This window comes from Oncorhynchus mykiss, chromosome 16 (assembly GCF_057628025.1).
Source record: "Oncorhynchus mykiss isolate SJ-2025 chromosome 16, ASM5762802v1, whole genome shotgun sequence".
Lineage (NCBI taxonomy): Eukaryota > Metazoa > Chordata > Actinopteri > Salmoniformes > Salmonidae > Oncorhynchus > Oncorhynchus mykiss.
Genome location: NC_143037.1, coordinates 32118325 through 32139154, shown reverse-complemented (window position 1 = coordinate 32139154; position 20830 = coordinate 32118325). Strand labels below are relative to the sequence as shown.

The 20830-nt window shown below is 43.0% G+C and overlaps 1 protein-coding gene across 2 annotated transcripts in view; it reads left to right on the top strand.

Moving 5' to 3' along the window:
- Window positions 1-7900: 7900 nt before the first annotated feature.
- LOC110491809 (delta-1-pyrroline-5-carboxylate synthase) overlaps window positions 7901-20830 on the top strand; it is a 20267-nt gene continuing 7337 nt past the window's right edge. Inside the window, exons 1-16 of one of the 2 annotated variants that reach the window (XM_021565588.3) lie at window positions 7901-8064; window positions 9388-9498; window positions 9862-10013; window positions 10281-10430; window positions 10528-10632; window positions 11367-11525; window positions 11998-12088; window positions 12182-12306; window positions 12618-12762; window positions 13053-13126; window positions 13286-13385; window positions 13540-13760; window positions 14663-14800; window positions 15135-15330; window positions 19165-19286; window positions 19814-20000. In XM_021565588.3, coding sequence (XP_021421263.1) covers window positions 9399-9498; window positions 9862-10013; window positions 10281-10430; window positions 10528-10632; window positions 11367-11525; window positions 11998-12088; window positions 12182-12306; window positions 12618-12762; window positions 13053-13126; window positions 13286-13385; window positions 13540-13760; window positions 14663-14800; window positions 15135-15330; window positions 19165-19286; window positions 19814-20000 — 2065 coding nt within the window. In that variant the 5' untranslated portion in view covers window positions 7901-8064; window positions 9388-9398. The remainder of the gene's footprint in view (window positions 8065-9387; window positions 9499-9861; window positions 10014-10280; window positions 10431-10527; window positions 10633-11366; window positions 11526-11997; window positions 12089-12181; window positions 12307-12617; window positions 12763-13052; window positions 13127-13285; window positions 13386-13539; window positions 13761-14662; window positions 14801-15134; window positions 15331-19164; window positions 19287-19813; window positions 20001-20830) is intronic. The other variant, XM_021565589.3, reaches the window with a different exon arrangement.

The following is a 20830-nucleotide window of genomic DNA, read 5'->3' as shown; positions in this document are numbered from 1 at the left end:
CAGTCAGAGCTGCTGCCGCTGATAGATCTGTTTTCAGGAGTGCTATGGCTGTTGATGCTTCAGCCATCCAGGCCAGGGGTGCATGGAGGTTCCTTGATCGTAGGATGACCGGTGCTGCCTCCCCCTCTGGGCCACACACAATGGTACAACACCTGATAGGAGGGGTCAGGTGCATCCTGTCTTCGTCCCAGTCTGCAGTGTAGAGGAAGTCATCGGTTTCTGTTGCATTGAGTGTGCAATGGATCTCAGCTTGGGGAGTCTTATATGGGTGCAGTGTAGATTTGAGCTTTCAGTTGGTTGAACTTAAACTGGATGTGAGGGGTGGCAGGCCCTGTGGGTAGGCATTTTGGCCAGTACACTTCTGGGGTTTCAGACAGTGTGGGAATCTTTTATGGCCAGGGCATGGTGTTCCCTGCCATACCTTGAAACTGTGGTTGGTTGTAATCTTGCTGTTGCTGCTGCATGTGGCTGGGCCCTGGGTGGTTGTATTGTAGAGGAGGGGGTCCTCTTCCTCCTCCTCCTCCTCATCCTGTGTTCGTGGCTTTGGGTAGTAGTATTTTCATTGCAGTTAGTGTATCCATGTAGAGGCTCCTCCATGTAGGCTGGGCATCTGTCCCATCAAGGCGGTCTTCCCAGGCTGGTACTCAACGAAGCGTGGATCAACTGCTGGGCGTAGGGGAAGTTGGTAGGCCCCTTCCTGCTCCTTTCAGTGCTTGTGTCAAGCCTATGATTTCAGCTAATTGTCTGTGTTTGGAGTAGAGGAGAACTGAATAAGATCGTGGCCTTCTCTCTTTAGGAGGCCCGGTTGAGATCCACCTTCCCTTCCTTGTGGGTAGTTCAGCAGGGACCCACCTGGGCCTTGTAGTGCTGTGGGGCTTGAGCAAATCGGGCCTTTCTTCACAGACGAGGTGGCCTTCTTGAATCCCCACAGTCATGTTCCCTTTTAGCTGTCCTCCCTTCACCATGAAGACCGGGGCCTGTATGGCTGCTGGTGTGGTGTGGGTTTTTAAATGGGTTGTGTGGGAGGTATGCGAATGGATTTTGTGAATAGGGAGGTGGCACTTCAGTCTTCTCTTCCTGTGGCGGGTATAGAGGGAGCGGGGCCGATGGGGTGGTCACGGTGGGTGGTGGTGTGTTGTGGTTGTTGTTTGTGCCTTCTCTGACGTCATCTGAGGCCCCAGCAAGCACCCCCATCATATCAGGTTTCTTTTGTGGGCATGTCCTTTTTTTCACCTCTATTGCCCATGTCCCTATTCTCAGCTCCGCCTCCGCTCTCTCTCTCTCCTTCGTTCCTTTTTTCTTGAAAAAAAATGGCTGCTATTATTTTCTGCCTCACTCTCTTAGCCTAATTTCCCCCCATATCTTCTTTATTGTTTTATATTCCTGTTTTCCTCCTGCCCTTTCCTGTATTCTCTGATCTAAATATTCATTGAATTTGAGTTTGGGAACGGTAATTGAGGCCATATTGACGATTCACTATGTCTGGGTCCGATAAAAAATTATGTAAAACAATTAAAAACAACTAAATGTTGCACATTGCACTATGGCCCTCCGCAACTATGTGCACTTAGCCCGTCACTTGGTCGAAACCAGCGATGTATCCCTGGTGCCCACACAGACTTATCTCTCGTGTCTCACCCTCGTGCACACAGAGTTTTGTAGAATTGCTGTACTATAATATCGCAAAGGGATATTCGCGAGATAATTATGCGTCTAGGGTATTTTACTGGAGTAATTTTACAGGTTCACACATTTCTACTGCCTGGCGAAATGTTAGTGTCCCAAACGCCTACTTTTGGGTCAATGTCAATGCATTCAGATGCCTTCTATAATATTTGTCAAATTAATTCTAGGCAACCCCAACAGCACAAAGAGAACAGAAATCAATTCGTTACACGGCACGGCGGCCGCACAGCCCCGCCCAAACTTTTGACTCGGCGGTCAAATTTAGAGCCGGTGGTCAGTATCCCTCGGTCTCATGGAACGGTGAATCAGTGACATCAATCTGGAGAGATCAGGTTTAATTCCTTCACTCCTAGTCCAATTATTTAGCTTGTTAACTGTTGCTCCTAGTGGGATGCTACTCCACTAGTTACAGTCTTAAATATACGTCTCGATCAATTAACAAAACATTTCATCATATTTCATTTCACTGAGTTATCGAATCCCTCACCGTAACACCTAAACGATTGCCAAATCGAAAATTGCCAGCCTATTTGGACCCGATTAAAACAGTGCATCACATTCCATCAAATTCTGTTATCAAATCCTTCACCGTAACACCTAGTCGATTTACATATCAACTACTGCCAGCCTATTTGGATTAAATCTTAAACAATATATCACATCATATCACATTCTGTCCTCCAATTCCTCACCACGACACCCAGTAATTTTATTACTGTTGCAGGACTATTTGAATCAGATTTGAACAATATATTTACACAGATATCATTATGCAAATGCCTTTGGTTATCGGAACAATTTTCATAAATTTAACGGCAATTCATACTCACGCACTCAGTACTTCTGACCATAATTTGGATATTGATTATACTATAATATGCAGAATTCGATTAAACCGGTTCTGCGTACCTTTATAATGTCGAGCTCTTTGGTCAGTTTCCTGAGGCGAGTTGAATCCCCGATGGCTCCTGTAGACAGGTCGCCCGTCCTTCTAGAATCTGTCGTCAACTTGTCTTTTCTCTCATCAAATCTATGGACCGAATTCATGGATTTCAACCATCCTCTGCTACCATTTTGTTAATGAATTAGTTATAGGAGAGACAAGACCAAGATGAGACTCTGGACAAGGCGGATACGGTATATTTGAGGCCTTTTAATCTAGCATAGTGATATCTGGCAAACGTGCAGCACGGCTCTTATCGTCCACTCTTAGGGAGGTTTCGGAAAAAGAGGGCGTAACACATATTTGGGCAGTACATTTATACATTGGAATGACGTAGGTAGATTCTAGTAGTCCTGGCTCCTGGTTGGTTGTTCGTAGGTGATAGACAGTCCTCTCCAGCCTGTTGTCTGTATCTCATTGGTTCTTGACAGAGTTCATTGTCTTTGTAGCCCATCCCAAAGGGTTTGGAGCAGTGTATATTCATGGGTTATCAGTGTGTTTAACAACAGTCCGTGAATGCGTCATTACATGTTTTAATATGTTATTACAACACCATGATGGATACCGCCATCCTCCTGCTTCGTTTTCCATCGGTGCTGACAGGGGCTACCTCATGTATGCTGGACAGCCTCGTTTCTGCAGGAAGTGTAGCACGTACGGGCACCTCGCGGATGCCTGCACACAGACAAGGTGCAGAAACTGTGGAATTATTGGACATACAATGAGGGATTGCACCGTGCCAAAGCGCTGCAGTCTGTGTAACTCAGAGGACCACCTGTTCCGTCACTGCCCGAAGGCAGTCCCCTCTTACGCCAGAGCGGTGAGCGGGAAAAGAGCTGAAGGCGGGAAAAGACCAGATGAGGGAGAAGGCATGGAACTACGCGCCATTGAGGAGGTTGTGGATGAGATAGTGATGGAGAGAGAACTGCGAGAGTCAGAGGAGAGCGGGAGTGAGACGCCATCATCATCTCACGAGAGAGGAGAAGCGGACAGAAGTTGGAATAAGCAAGTGGAGGAGGAGAAGGGAGAGCCCACCGCGCCCGCGGCTACCGAGAGCTGGACAACGGTGAGAGAGAGGAGAAAGTGCTCGGTGAAAAGGAAGCAGATGAGCCCTGTTTCCCCACTCATCCACATGGAGGTGACGGAGAAGTCCGCTTTGGGGGGGAATCGCTTCAGTTGTTTCGAAAGCGGGAAGTCTGAGGAGAAAAGCGAGGGAAACCTGGGCAGCGCAGAGGAGTCTCTGCTAACCCCGTCAGGCGCGGCCTCCATCGTGAGCAGCGGTCTGGCACCCAGTGGGGTTCCTGCACCCACGCAGATGGAGGGGGAGCATGAGGAGGAGGACAGTGTTTTCCCGACCCCTATCTTGGTGGACAGTCCTCCGACTGGAGACCATCGTTTCCCAGACCGGCCGCCAAATGAGTTAATGTACTTAAAGTGAGTTTGGAAAATAACGTCATAATTAGATAGTTGTCTTTTTCCCTCTTTACCTCATGTCGTCTTTTATTAACCTAGCTAGCATCAATGTTAGAGGGTTTAGAAACCCAGTTAAAAGGGCGACTGTTTTTTCCCATTTGTCCTCCATTCGCTTCTCTGTGTGTTTTTTACAAGAAGTACATTTAAAAGATCAAAATGACGTGGAGAGGTTTACGCGGGAATGGGTTCAGGGAGAGTCGAGGTGGAGTGTCGGAGGGGTGCATTCTACAGGGGTTGGTGTTCTATGTGGGAATAGGGATTTAAAAATAGTAGGAAGTTTTTCGGCAGTACACGGGAGGGTTTTAATAGTAGATATCGATTGGAAGGGTAAATGTTTTAGATTTATTAATGTATATGCACCATCCGCACCCAAGGAAAGGAGGGAAATGCTTAACGACCTAGACGCTATTTTTATGACAAACAGACAGGTGTTTATGGGGGGAGATTTTAATGTGTCATATGACCGAGGTAATCTAGGCGGGCATCTTGTAAAAAGTCTTATAGGTAAATATAATTTGGTTGATACTTATAGAATGGCGCATGCGAATGATCCCGGTTTCACTTGGGGAAACAGCAGAGGCTCGAGGAGCCGAATAGATTATCTGTTTGTTCCGCGTGAACTCCGTGTGTCCTCCGCGTGCGTTACACCGGTTTTTTATTCGGACCACAGTTGCCTGTCTGTGACAGTAGAATTAAAAACAATTGAATTTGGAAAAGGGTATTGGAAAATTAATAACGGCATTTTACATGACAAAACTTTTGGGACAAGATTCAGGTCTTTTTTCCAGGGCTGTGTAGCTATGAAACCTTTTTATTCCACTGTCATAGAGTGGTGGGAGAGCACAAAATTAAGAATCAAGAGTTTTATTCAGAATTTTTGCAAAGACAAAGTACGTAATAACCACACAGAATTTTATAAATTGCAGAATGAACTAAAAGATCTTCACATCCAAGGAAATGTAAATGGTGGTGGGTTAGATAAAGACAAATTGGGTATCCTGCTGAAAAAGCAACACACATTATTCGAAAAGAAAGCTCGAGACTTCATTTTTAAAAGTCAGCAAGATAAATGGGAAAATGATGAGAAGTGCTCGGCATATTTTTTCAAGCAAATTAAATCACGGGGAAAGAGGAGGACTATTTCGGCTTTATTGGACCAAGATGGGGAGATGGTTGAGGATAGAGATGGCATGCTTGGTGTCGCTACACACCACTTTTCTCAGCTATTTCAAAAACAAACAATTGATTATGAGAAAGGGACTACATTTTTAAAATGCGTGGATGTGCAAATACCTTTGGATATTAGAGACCAATTAGAAGGGGAATTGAAATTAGATGAAATTTATATGGCACTGAAGAGCATGAAAGATAACAAAGTACCAGGAGTGGATGGGCTCTCTAAAGAGTTCTACATAGTTTTTTGGGATATAATTGGATGTCATCTGTTGGAAGTGTTTAGAGCTATATTTGGTTTAGAGCATATGGGAGGTTCGATGTGTGAGGGCGTAATCTCACTACTGTATAAAAAGGGAGACCCCAAGACATTAGCAAATTGGAGACCTTTAACAATGTTGTGTGTTGACTATAAATTATTAAGCAAAGCCGTAACTAATCGCCTATCTTCTGCCATGGCATATGTTGTTGGTTTAGACCAAACATGTGGTGTGGTGGGGAGAAGATTAACCTGGAACTTACAATTGCACAGAGACGTTCAAGCCTATTTAGAGGAAAGGCACCTGCAAGCTATTACTGTGAATTTGGACCAGGAAAAAGCCTTTGACATGGTAAACCATGAGTTTTTGTTTAGAATTATGGGGAAATTTGGGTTTGGAAATAATTTTATGAAATGGGTAAAAATTCTGTATAGTAATGTGGGTAGCAGGGTAAATATTAATGGGAATATTGGAAATATTATCAAGCAATTACGAGGTGTCAGACAGGGTGACCCTCTATCTGCTCTATTGTATGTTTTATATATTGAACCTTTCGCATGCGCAATTAGGAAAAATTATAACATCAAAGGCATCATTTTACCTGGAGGGGAAATGCTAAAAATATCGCAATATGCGGACGACACAGTTTTATATTTACAAGACGACCTGAGCTTGAAAGAGTCTATCAAAGTCATTGATGAATTCTCTGTTGCGTCTGGGTCGAAGATAAACAAGAATAAAACAGAAATAAAATATTTGGGACAGTGGAAAAGGAGAACGGACCAGTTATGTGGTTTGACTGTGTGCACAGGACCAATGGTTGTGCTCGGCATATCTTTCGGAAATGAAATTAAAGATGACATGTTTAATTGGAAAGAAAAACTATTATCGATTAATAAAAGATTGGGACTGTGGAAAGTCAGGCGACTATCTTTTAGTGGGAAGGTGTTAGTGCTGAAGGCGGACATTCTGCCTTCATTACTTCACCTTGCATATGTGTTTCCCATGCCGGTGTCGCTAAGAAAAACTTTTATACGGGTACTGTTTAATTTCTTTTGGGGGGGATATGAGTACATCCGTAGAGATCGGATGTACCAGCCTATAGAGGCTGGTGGAAGGGATTTCCCTCATATTCCTCTCAAGCTAGATGCGTTGTTCTACTCAAACATTTGTAGTCTTTTGTCGTCTTCTGTACACAAATGTCACATTTTAATAAAATTCTGGCTGTCTGTACCGTTAAGGTTCATGGTGAAGTGGGATAATAGTAAGCCAAAAGCTGAAATTATACCGTTACATTTTAAGAAAATAGTGGAATGGGCAAGGAAAACCCCTGTCTGCAAAGTAAAGGAAAATGTAATCAACCACAGATTGCTATACGCCAAATTAATAGAAAATTGTCGTCCTAGAGACGGATTACCAATATCGCCTTCCACCTGGCTACGGACACAATTAAAAGGGTTAGACAACAGACTGAAAGATTTTAATTGGCTTGTTTTACACAGACGTCTTCCGGTCCGTTCAACTTTATACGATCATAATTTGACCCTAAATAAATTCTGTCCCAGGGACAATTGTTTCGCAATTGAAACAATTCCACATGTTTTATGGGAATGTTCTTTTGCTCAATCAGTTTGGGGAAAAAGTAAACAATTTTTTGAGATTTTAAAAAACATTGATTATGAAGGGGTTGCCAAACTTGAAATAAAAAATGTGGAAAGGGTGCAATTATTAGCATTAGTGACTCTGGTGTCCCTTATCAAGACCAAACTTTGGGAGGCCAGATGTGGTGCAGTTAATGACACCCTCAAGTGGTCACCGACGGGATTGGTTCAATTTATAAAACAGGAAGTTTGGAAAAGAATACAATTTGAAATAGATAAGGGGGGCATTGCATCAGTAAAACAGAGATGGAAAGGGATTTACCCGTCATTGTAAATGTGTTTATAACCAATATATAGTTGCATTACATAGGTACATTTGAAATGTATACTAAGCCTTTGTAGATATTTGATACACACAGTTTTATCCAGAGTGCATTTTGCCATATGTATATATATGTATATATTTTTATATATAGAATTGTTTGTGTTGTTTTTGGAGATTGTTAGAGGCATGTTAATCTTGAATATAGACCAATAATACTGCTGAGGTTCTGCAGAACAGCACTTTTTTTAGGAGTTTTGATATTCTTATATTGTTACGGTACTTTTTGATACTGTTTGTAAGTATCCATGTTATGTACAACGTTATGCACTGAATTTGTATTTGAATGTGAAATGAAAATAAAAATTATTTTTCCAAAAAAAAAAAAAAAAAAAAAAATCTGTTTGCATCACTTTCAATGGGGTACCTTTATTTTGAAAGCGAACCGCTGATTCACGGTTATGTTGTTCACAACACAACCCACACGTTTCGGGAACACGGTCTATGGCTGCCTGTGGATGTGGCAATCTGACGACGTGTCTTTGCTCAGCAGTTGTCAATTTTGCTGCAGCGGGAACCTTCGACTTTTATAAGTACTGACTGTTGGTGAGACATCTTTTGAATTAATTCTCTATTTTGATTCTCTATTTGCCAACCTCAACGTTAGTCTATCGCTAGCTAGTCAGATCATAGCCTGCTGTAGCTAACGTCCGCTAGAAGCGGCCATATTGTAGTAACGTTAATCGCATATTTTGTCGTCCCCCCCAGTTTTCTCGTCATTAAGTAAAGTTGCTGAGGAAATCGAAACATTTGCAGCCTGAATAGATAGTGTTAAGTACGAACCGGTCAAGGGGTCACGTGTATTACTGGCTGGCCACATCAAGCCACGCGACGGTGGAGGTCTATGCCCAGCCTAGCTAGTCGTAGGATAAGCAGTGTGCACTGAATTTGCACTATTTCTGTAACTACAGCTATCAATCCTTAGTTAAAAAAAAACAACTAACTATACTGAACAAAAATAAACGCAACAATTTAAAATACTTTACCGAGTTAGTTCATATGAGGAAATAAGTCGATTGAAATGTAATAAATTAGGCCCTAATCTATGGATTTCACATTACTGGGAATGCAGCTATGCATCTGTTGGTCACAGACATACCACAGACGTATTTCTATGCATTGATAAAATGCAATTGTGTCTGTAGTTTTAACCTTCCTTATACCATTCATAACCCCACTGCCACCATGGTGCACTCTGTTCACAACGTTGACATCAGCAAACTGCTGGCCCACACATCATACATGTGGTCTGCGGTTCTGAGGCCGATTGAAGGTATTGCCAAATTTTCGAAAACATGGAGGTAGAGAAATGAACATTCAATTGTCTGGCAACCGATCTGGTGGACATTCCTGCAGTCATGCCAATTGCATGCTCCCTCAACTTGAGACATCTGTGGCTTTGTGTTGTATGATAAAACTGCACGTTTAAGTGGCCTTTTATTGTCCCAACACAAGGGGCACCTGTGTAGTGCTCATGCTGTTTAATCATATTCTTCATATGCCACTTGTCAGGTGGATTTATTGTTTTGGAAAATGAGAAATGCACATTAACAGGGATGTAAACAAATTTGTGCACCAAATAAGCTTTATGTGCGAATGGACCATTTCTGGGATCTGTTATTTCAGCTCATGAAACATGGGACCAAACTTTGCATGTTGCATTTTATATTTTTGTTGTGTGTAGTATAGCTGGCTAACTTCAGCGCTTTAGACTGTTGACAACAATTGGTGCACCAAGCTATTTTCTACCAATTAATCTACCACGAGACAATTTGGTTTAGCATACTCTCAAGCAGATGTACACCTGTATTTCAGCCTAAAGGATGCCCACTTTATTTGGATTTATAAATAGCTGTGTACTGTCCTCAGATCAAATTGCCATGATGTTGCAGAGGCTGGCCTTGTGTTCCAGTCTACGTTCCAGGAGCCTGCAAGCAAATGTTTGCCCACACTTTGCCAGGGCAGTGTCCCAAACCAAGTGTAAGTAGCCAACCCCATTCCACCATTCCAAAACACACTGCACTGGTGCACCCCACTACAGATGACACTTGGCACTTAACACACCTCTTTGGCAGTCTCAGATGTATGCCCATATAATAGCCTAACATATTCTGTTGTCAGACAATCCAAGGTTTACGACGAGAACTGCTGTTCAGTACGTTTTGGATAAAGTTATTTTGGGTCATGTTCAGTAGGCATGAAACGGAAGCAAAGAAGTTAAATATGAGGGTACTGTCTGAACTAAGAAACTTTCATTTTTGTTTTTCGTTGCGTAATGTTTTGCTACGGTGTACCCTAATGAACATGACTGGTGTTAAATTAATGTCCTGTTATCTGTTGCAGTCCCTGTCACCCATTCTCCTGGGAAGTCAGCAGCGCACCGCAGTGAGCTCAGACAGGCCAAGCGCATTGTGGTGAAATTGGGCAGTGCTGTGGTGACGCGGGGAGATGAGTGTGGCTTGGCCCTCGGGCGTCTCGCCTCCATTGTGGAGCAGGTGAGGTCACAACCCGGTCATTAATTACATAAGTTGTAATGACCAGGAACTACTAACGAGAACCAGAAATAATGTAGAAATTGAAGACTCCAGAATATTGTAATTGAAGACATGATTATGTGGGTTTTGATTGGCATTGAAAGGTATCTTCTAAAATTTAAGGGGAAAAACTGCTGAGGTAATGTTCAGTTACATGTTTGGTGGGTCTTTAGAGAACACTTACACTAAGTGGTGTGTAAGAAGAGCTCATTGTTGTCTGTCCCTTAGGTGGCCGTGCTGCAGAACCAAGGCAGGGAGATGATGATTGTCACCAGTGGGGCCGTTGCTTTCGGAAGGCAGAGACTGAGACACGAGATCCTGCTATCTCAGAGCGTCAGACAAGCCTTGCACTCTGGACAGAACCAACTCAAAGAAATGGTATACCAAATCTCCTCACAACAGATTGGATGACAATAGATCAATAACTATTGGCATATTGGCTTTTACTAATGATTTCTATTTCTCTGCGCTTCAGTCACTTCCAGTTCTGGAGGCCCGGGCGTGTGCAGCTGCTGGACAGAGTGGCTTGATGGCTCTGTATGAAGCTATGTTCACCCAGTACAGCACCTGCACTGCACAGGTACAAACACACTTACAAAATAATTACTGTATCATTCTTTGCAGATGGAATTGCATAGTGTCTGATGTCACTACATTCATGTATTGTTTTTCTATTCCTTTTCTTAGCCAAAGTTAGATTGACAAATCAAATGTTATTTGTCACATGCGCCGAATACAACAAATGTAGAACTTACAGTGAAATGCTTACTTACGAACCTCTAACCAACAATGCAGTTTAAAAAAATGCAGATAAGAAATAAAAGTAACAGAGTAATTAAAGAGCAGCAGTAAAATAACAATAGCGAGACTATATATACACAGGGGGGGTACCGGTATAGAGTCAATGTGCGGGGCACCGGTTAGTTGAGGTATTTTGTACATGTAGGTAGAGTTATTAAAGTGAATATGCATAGATGATAACAGAGTAGAAGTGGTGTAAAGGAGGGGGGCAATGCAAATAGTCTGGGTAGCCATTTGATTAGATGTTCAGGAGTCTAATGGCTTGGGGGTAGAAGTTGTTTAGAAGCCTCTTGGACCTAGTCTTGGCGCTCCGGTACTGCTTGCCGTGCGGTAGCAGAGAACAATCTGACTAGGGTGGTTGGAGTCTTTGACAATTTTTAGGGCCTTCCCCTGACACCGCCTGGTATAGAGGTCTTGGATGGTAGGAAGCTTGGCCCCAGTACATGTTTTTAGAATTACTATATGCCTACGTTAAACCCTCATACTGAGCTCTTTCGTATGCCTCTTCAATAGATCCTTGTCACGAACCTCGACTTCCACGATGAGCAGAAGCGTCGCAACCTGAACAGCACCCTCCACGAGCTGCTGCGCATGAACATAGTGCCCATCATCAACACCAATGACGCAGTTGTACCGCCCCCTGTTCCAAACAGTGACCTTCAGGGGGTAAATGTGGGTACTTTGTGAAGGGCATGCTGGGAATGCGTAGTGTGGTTGTGATGGTTTATTACATAAGGCATATATTTTATTTTACTTTCTCCACCCACACAAATGTTTCATTTTGGTTTAGCATTTGTTTGAAAATATATGTAATTAGCTTTGACGATTTCTACTTTTATTAGTACTGCTTCATGCATCTGAGGGGCGAATCTGGACTTCCACTTAGTCTTCCATTGATGCCAATGCAAACCTAAGTGAAAACTTGGCTAATGTGGAAGTTAGTATATGACTTATGTTGAAGTCAGAGCCAATGCTAGTATAAAGGGGCCTATTGTAGCAAGTTTTTATACAGCAAGCTGCTCTTACTTTAAAATGACATCCTAGGCTAGGGTACATTGCATAGTTATGATACATGGCTATGATGAGCTGTTTGCATGTATTAAATGGGGTCATGCTTTTTTATGTTTTTTTCTTGCATTTTTAGGTAATACACATCAAGGATAACGACAGCTTGGCTGCAAGACTGGCTGTTGAAATGAAAGCAGACCTTCTTATTGCTCTATCTGATGTTGAAGGTATGTAATGCATTTCGAAATTAGCTACGTTGTTGTTCATTTACTCTCAGCTAAAATAAAAAGTATTTGCGTTGACCATGTTGTATCCCACAGGATTGTATGACAGCCCCCCAGGAACAGATGACGCTAAACTCATCGATATCTTCTACCCCGGAGACCAGCAGTCTATCAGATATGGCTCAAAGTCCAAAGTGGGCATTGGGGGCATGGAGGCAAAGGTTAGTGGCAAGCAACCACCAGCGACACTTCAAGTGTTAAAATAGTGTGGTTGGCTGTTTGAAAGAAGGTTTAATCAATCAATCAATTTCATTTATAAAACCCTTTACATCAGCAGTTGTCACAAGTGCTTTTACAGTAACTCGGATTAAGGCCCTAAAGTCAAATGCAAGCAGAAAGAAAGAGGGAAGGAAATACTCCCTAAATAGAAGAAACCTAGGGAGGAACCAGGGCCAGATGGGGGACACACCCTCCACAGGCTGTACGGGGTATGTTTCATTGTAAATGTTTATTAGAACCATGTCTCACCCAGGTGAAGTCTGCTCTGTGGGCGCTTCAGGGTGGCACGTCGGTCGTCATTGCCAATGGCACCGACCCCAAAGTCACGGGCCACGTCATCACAGACATAGTGGAGGGAAAGAAAGTGGGCACATTCTTCTCTGAGGTCAAGCCTGCTGGTGAGTCACTGATACCTTTGTAGAGAAATAAACTCCAACCTACATTAGATTAGAAGCAGTAGTTAATAAACTACACACTCATTAATAAACTACATTATTTGTAAAAATGCAGTTCATTACAATTCATGAGCATTTGTAACATTTATAATAATGTATAAAGAATTTATAAGCATTTCAAAAAGCATTTATAATGGCTCATGTATGAAAATGGTTATAAAGAGTCACTGAAACAGTTAAGTTGGTGAGATGCCCCACTCAGGTTCATGTTGTTGTGGGATGTGACACATCAGGTCCCACTGTGGAGCAGCAGACAGAAATGGCCAGGCAGGCAGGCAGGACTCTGGCTACTCTTCACCCAGATGAGGTGAGCGTTCCCTTTTTTACCCTTTTCACACTACAGAGCTGTGCCGAGCTATACTGACTGGCCTGGTTACAGAGTGCCCATCTGAGCTGATGTGTGATCTATCTCTGCTGTACTTTAGTAATCTTTTTAAGGCGTCTGTATTCATTCACACTCAACCAGAGAGGAGAGATAATTTGCCGTCTGGCTGACCTGCTGACAGAGAAGAAGGATGAGATCCTTAGTGCCAACAAGAGAGACATGGAGACTGCAGCATCATCAGGTACTCAATGTAGCTTCATCAGGTCACAATAGCCTCACAAATTAGGATCATACCAGATATTGTTAATATTGCTGACAGAAGCTGTCTGTCGATATCAGCAATTGATAAAAGCCATAAGAATGTTGGTGTTATATTTTAGTGTGATTCCCTCTAGGCCGTCTCTCCCAACCCCTGCTGGCAAGGTTGAGTTTGTCCACATCGAAGCTGAACAGCCTAGCCATAGGCCTGCGTCAGATTGCTGTATCGTCCAGGGACAGCGTGGGGCAGGTGCTCCGCAGGACCAGAGTCGCCAACAACCTGGAGCTCGAACAGATCACTGTGCCCATCGGGGTCCTGCTGGTCATCTTTGAGTCCCGACCCGACTGCCTTCCTCAGGTCAGTCACCTGATGGTGGCCATGCTGCTAAACCACAAGGCTCATCCTGGGTCCAATCCCAAATGGACCCCTAGACCCTTCACCCTAGGCACTTGTGGAGATCTGAGAGGATTTGATTGGAAAATAAGCAATATGGTGAAACTTTAACATCGCTTCACCTTGCTCTCTAGTGGGCTATTACCATATTGTTTACATTTGTCAAATCCTCTCTAATTTATTAGTTATCTAAACATTTGTTTTACTTTACCCCCTTTTTCTTAACCCCCTTTTTCTACTTGGTAGTTACGATCTTGTCTCATCGCTGCATGTCCCCTACGGACTCGAGAGAGGCGACGGTCGAGAGACGTGTCTTCCAAAACACAACCCTGCCCAGCCGCACTGCTTCTTGACACACTGCTCGCTTAACCCCGCAGCCAGCCGCACCAATGTGTCGGAGGAAACACCATCCAACTGACGACCGGATTCAGCTTGCAGGCGCCCAGCCCGCAACAAGCAGTTGCTATACCCGCAATAACATCTGCTAAATATGTGTATGTGACCAATAAGATTTGATTGAGAGCACGATGACACAAGGAAATCGCGGCCGGCATAACCCTCCCTTAACCCGGACGACGCTGGGCCAATTGTGAGCTGCCCCATGGGTGTCACAGTTACAGATTTGAAGTACACAGGACATATGGTCTAAGGGATCGAACCCGAGGCTGTAGTGGCACATCAGCACTGCAAAAGTGCCACTCGGGAGGCCTCACATCCTCTCAGATTTACACAGATTTTAAGTACACAGGACATATGGTCTAAGGGTTGATTTGAGATTCCACCCTATTGTCTTTTATTTTCAGAGGCATGATAGTACTGATGTGTGACTGAAGTGTCGTATGGACTTGTACCGATATGAAATACAGGTGTCAGCTCTGGCTATTGCCAGTGGAAATGCTCTGTTACTGAAGGGGGGAAAAGAAGCGGCCAACACCAACCGTATCTTGCATCAGCTGACCCAGGAGGCGCTCTCTATCCACGGGGTGAAGGATGCTATTCAGCTGGTAAGAGCTTGATCCAAATCAATGGGACATTTGAGGCAGGAGTTGAGTTTTAGGTTATGCATAACACTTTTATTAGATACACTTACTTTACAGATAGGATAAATAATTTGTGTGGTGTGAACAACAGTACATTTGTACTGTAGGTCAGGGCTGGAGTAAATTCTATTTTAATTCAGTCATTTTAGGATGTAATTAGAAATTCACATTTTCCTCAATCCTTCTCTATGAGAAGATAATTGGAATTGACTGAATTAAAATGGAATTGACCCCAGCCCTGTTGTAGGTACATATGATTTTAGTTGGCATCGTAGTAAAGTATGTTATTAACATGTAGGTGAGTACCCGTGAGGAGGTGGAGGACCTGTGTAGACTAGATAAGATGATAGACCTGATCATCCCTCGAGGCTCGTCCCAGCTGGTCAGAGACATCCAGAGAGCTGCCAAGGGCATCCCTGTGCTGGGACACAGTGAGGGCATCTGCCATGTCTACATCGACTCTGAGGCCTGCATCGAAAAGGCTATTGACATCAGTGAGTGCGTCATTACCTCATTGTTTATAAGCAACTTATGGTGAAGCTATCTTGTGGATGTCATCAACTGTCAGTCCTTGCGTCTAGGGCACGTGTCAAACTTGTTCTGCAGAAGGCAATGTCTGCCAGTTTTCACTCCTCCCTTGTACTTGATTGATGAATTAAGGTCATGATTGGTAAGGAACTCCCCTCAGCTGGTTGTCTAGGTCTTAAAAACCAGCAGACGGCTTTAGTTTACATTAAATGATGTACTCATTCATTAGTCATTCATACACCCAGTCAGTGGTTCCCAAGCTTTTTATAGTCCCGTACCCCTTCAAACATTCAACCTCCAGCTGCGTACCCCCTCTAGCATCAGGGTCAGCGCGCTCTCAAATGTTGTTTTTTGCCGCCATTGTAAGCCTGCCACACACACTACGATACATTTATTAAACATGAGAATGAGTGTGAGTTTTTGTCACAATCCGGCTCATGGGAAGTGACAAAGAGCTCTTATAGGACCAGGGCACAAATAATATTATAATGATATTTTTTTTCTTTATTTAGCCATCTTACATATAAAACCTTATTATTCACCATTTTTGAGGAACAAACTCACCACAGGTTAATGAGAAGGGTGTGCTTGAAAGGATGCACATTCAGTTGAAGTAGGAAGTTTACATACACCTTAGCAGAATACATGTTAAACAATTTCTGACACTTAGTCCTAGTAAAAATTCCCTGTCTTAGGTCAGTTAGGATCACCACTATTTTAAGAATGTGAAATGTCAGAATAATAGTAGAGAGAAGGATTTATTTCCGCTTTTATTTATTTCATCACATTCCCAGTGAGGCAGAAGTTTATATACTCAATTAGTATTTGGTAGCATTGTCTTTAAATTGTTGAACTTGGGTCAAACTTTTCGAGTAGGCTTCCACAAGCTTCCCAGAATAAGTTGGGTGAATTTTGGCCCATTCCTCCTGACAGAGCTGGTGTAACTGAGTCAGGTTTGTAGGCCTCCTTGCTCGCACACACTTTTTCAGTTCTGCCCACACATTTTCTATAGGATTGAGGTCAGGGCTTTGTGATGGCCTCTCCAATACCTTGACTTTGTTGTCCTTAAGCCATTTTTCCACAACTTTGGAAGTATGCTTGGGGTCATTGTCCATTTGGAAGACCCATTTGCGACCAAGCTTTAACTTCCTGACTGATATCTTGAGATGTTGCTTCAATATATCCACATAATTTTCCTTTCCTCATGATGCCATCTATTTTGTGAAGCAAAGCCCCCCACAACATGATGCTGCCACCTCCGTGCTTCACTGTTGGGAAGGTGTTCGTTGGCTTGCAAGCATCTCCCTTTTTCCTCCAAACATAACGATGGTCATTATGGCCAAACCAGAGGACTTTTTTCCAAAAAGTACGATCTGCAGTTGCAAACCGTAGTCTGGCTTTTTCATGGTGGTTTTGGACCAGTGGCTTTTTCCTTGCTGGGCTGCCTTTCAGGATATGTCGATATAAGGCTCGTTTTTCTGTTCTGGGATTGATTTGCACTTTTCGCACCAAAGTACGTTCATCTCTAGGAGACAGAACGCATGGTATGACGGCTGCATGGTCCCATGGTGTTTATACTTGCGTACTATTGTTTGTACAGATGAACGTGGTACCTTCAGGCATTTGGAAATTGCTCCCAAGGATGAACCAGACTTGTCGAGGTCTACACATATTTCTGAGGTCTTGGCTGATTTCTATTGATTTCCCCATGATGTCAAGCAAAGAGGCACTGAGTTTGAAGGTAGACCTTGAAATACATCCACAGGTACACGTCCAATTGACTCAAATGATGTCAATTAGCCTATCAGAACCTTCTAAAGCCATGACATAATTTTCTGGAATTTTCCAAGCTGTTTAAAGGCACAATCAACTTGGTGTATGTGAACTTCTGACCCACTGGAGTTAATCTGTCTGTAAACAATTGTTGGAAAAATGACTTGTCATGCACAAAGTAGATGTCCAATCCGACTTGCCAAAACTATAGTTTGTTAACAAGAAATTTGTAAAGTGGTTGAAAAACGAATTTTTATGACTCGAATAGAGGTCGACTGATTATGATTTTTCAACGTTAATTATTGGAGGACCAAAAAAAGCCGATACCGATTAATCGGATGCTTTTTATTTATATATATTTGTAATAATGACAATTACAACAATTCTGAATGAACACTTATTTTAACTTAATATAATACATAAAAATGAATTTAGTCTCAAATAAATAATGAAACATGTTCAATTTGGTTTAAATAATGCAAAAACAATGTAATCGGCCATCATCGGCGTCCAAAAATGCCGTTTACCGATTGTTATGAAACCTTGAAATCGTCCGTGCTGATCGGTCAACCTCTAGACTCCAACATAAGTGTATGTACATTTCCGACTTCAACTGTAACTCTGCAATGTTGGGTTGTATTAGAGAGAGTCTGTCTTAAATCATTTTCCCCAAACAATCTGTGCCTGTATTTAGTTTTCATGCTAATGAGGGCCGAGAATCCACTCTCACATAGGTACGTGGTTGCAAAGGGCATCAGTGTCTTAACAGCGTGATTTGCCAAGGCAGGACCTATGATGAAAATTACAGGCCACTCATCTTTTTAAGTGGGAGAACTTGCACAATTGGTGGCTGACTAAATACCTTTTTGCCCCACTGTATTAGCATCTGGGACTGAGTAGGAGGCAGTTTACTCTGGGCAAGCTTTTCATCCAAAAGTGAAAATGCTGCCCCCTATCCGAATGAAGTTAACCATTTTCACTGTAGTGTCCAAAACGTCTTTCAAGCTGTCAGGCATTCCCTTGGCAGCAAGAGCTTCTCGGTGGATTCTGCAGTGTACCCAAGTGGCGTCGGGAGCAACTGCTTGCACACGCGTTATCACTCCACTATGTCTCCCTGTCATGGCTTTTGCGCCATCAGTATACATACCAACACATCTTGACCACAAGTCCATTTGATGGCCCAAAGTATATAAAAATATCCTCATGTTGTCCTCGTTTCCAGTGGTTTGCAGAAGAGGATGTCTTCCTTAATTGACCTCCCATAAACGTAACGGACATATACCAGGAGCTGTGCCAGGCCCGCCACGTCTGACTCATCCAGCTGTCGCGCATATAATTCACTGGCTTGTATGCAAAGCAGTAATTGTTTCAAAACATCTCCTGCCGTGTCACTGATGCATCATGAAAGTGTTGTTTGAGGAAGGCATTGCCTGGATATTCCCCCAGCATTGTCCCAGCCATATCCGCGGCAGCAGGAATAATTAAATCCTCTACAATAGTACGGGGCTTGCCTGTCCTAGCCACTCGGTAGCTCACCATATAAGATGCTTCTAGCCCCTTCTTATTAATGGTCTGTTGCTTTTATACGTCTTACTACTCGAAAGTGGTCTTTATTCTCGCTCAAACTCCCGTTGCTTATTTTTCAAATTGTCATGTTTCATTTCTAAATGTCTGCGCTAAAGTTCAGGTTTCCTGCTGGAGAGTTATGGTTAATGTGATTGGATGTTAATTATTTGACTAGGCTACCTGTATTTGACGTTGTGTTATTTCGCTCTACACTAGGTGGTTTTAAATGTAATTTTTGGCAGTGAAATGAGGCTAATTAGGCGAGGGGGAAAAAAACTCACCCAAATGTATAGCCCCGTTGGAAAATACAAAAATGTACTGTTTGAAAATGTGAATTAAAAAAATATTTATTTTTTTATGTGCATCACATTTTTATTTGGTGTACCCCATACGGCATTGCGCGTACCCCTGGGAATACCTGCTCTAAGTGAACGGTAGTCTAATAAATGTTCTCTCTGCAGTCAAAGACTCTAAATGTGACTACCCTGCGGCCTGCAATGCCATGGAGACCCTACTCCTCCACAGAGATCTACTGAGGACACCTCTGTTTGACCAGATTATAGATATGCTTAGAGTGGAACAGGTGAGACGTGCATACACCCACCATCTCTCCATGTAGACAATACTCATACTGTGGCTTGTTCAGTAACTTATACAGGTGACAGACATTACATAATCCAGAGCATTAACACACTATATAGAGACATAATTTATAAAGGGAGAGACCGGGCCAACACTCTGTTAGACCTTTTAGTGTTGTCATCCAAAGCATTGTTGTCTCTAAAGCAGCCATTCACAAATACATTTACCGGAGAACCCCACAGCAGAGTAGTTCATTTTTCCAACAATAACTTATTCATGTAGTACCTTGCCACCCTATCTGACCAATTGTAAGGGGGAAGGCTTACTGTCTTTTTTATTTAAATCGGTGAAGCATCTACCTGGTCAGTTTAATGGGATATTGGTAAAAAGTATTCTAATGTTGAGATACTGTATGCGCACATCCTGCTTTGATTTTAAATGTTATGTCCCTTTAACTACACAGTAGAGATGTGTACATGGTCAAATACAGTCATCATTGAAAATGTAATGTCTTTTGTCATCCCACAGGTGAAGATCCATGCAGGCCCCAGGTTTGCCTCCTACCTGACTTTTAGCCCATCTGAGGTGAAGTCTCTGAGGACAGAGTACGGGGACCTGGAGTGCTGCATTGAGGTGGTGGATAGTATGCAGGACGCCGTGGACCACATCCACAAATACGGCAGCTCCCACACAGATGTCATTGTTACAGATAATGGTGAGCAAATCCTGCAATGCGCACACACACACACACAGATTACCGACCATTTCGAATCCCACCGTACCTTCTCCGCTATGCAATCTGGTTTCAGAGCTGGTCATGAATGCACCTCAGCCACGCTCAAGGTCCTAAACGACATCATAACCGCCATCAATAAGAGACATTACTGTGCAGCTGTATTCGTCGACCTGGCCAAGGCTTTCGACTCTGTCAATCACCACATTCTTATTGGCAGACTCGACAGCCTTAGTTTCTCAAATGAATGCCTCTCCTGGTTTACTACTTCTCTGATAGAGTTCAGTGTGTCAAATCGGAGGGCCTGTTGTCCGGACCTCTGGCGGTCTCTATGGGGGTGCCACAGGGTTCAATTCTCGGGCCGACTCTTTTCTATACATCAATGATGTTGCTCTTGCTGCTGGTGATTCTCTGATCCACCTCTACTCAGACGACACCATTCTGTATACTTCTGGCCCCTCTTTGGACACTGTGTTAACTAACCTCCAGACGAGCTTCAATGCCAGACAACTCTCCTTCCGTGACCTCCCAACTGCTCTTAAACGCAAGTAAAACTAAATGCATGCTATTCAATCGATCACTGCCCGCACCTGCTCGCCCTTCCAGCATCACTACTCTGGACGGCTCTGACTTAGAATACCTGGACAACTACAAATACCTAGGTGTCTGGTTAGATTGTAAACTCTCCTTCCAGACTCACATTAAGCATCTCCAATCCAAAATGAAATCTAGAATCGGCTTCCTATATCGCAACAAAGCATCCTTCACTCATGCTGCCAAACAAACCCTCGTAAAACTGACCATCCTACTGA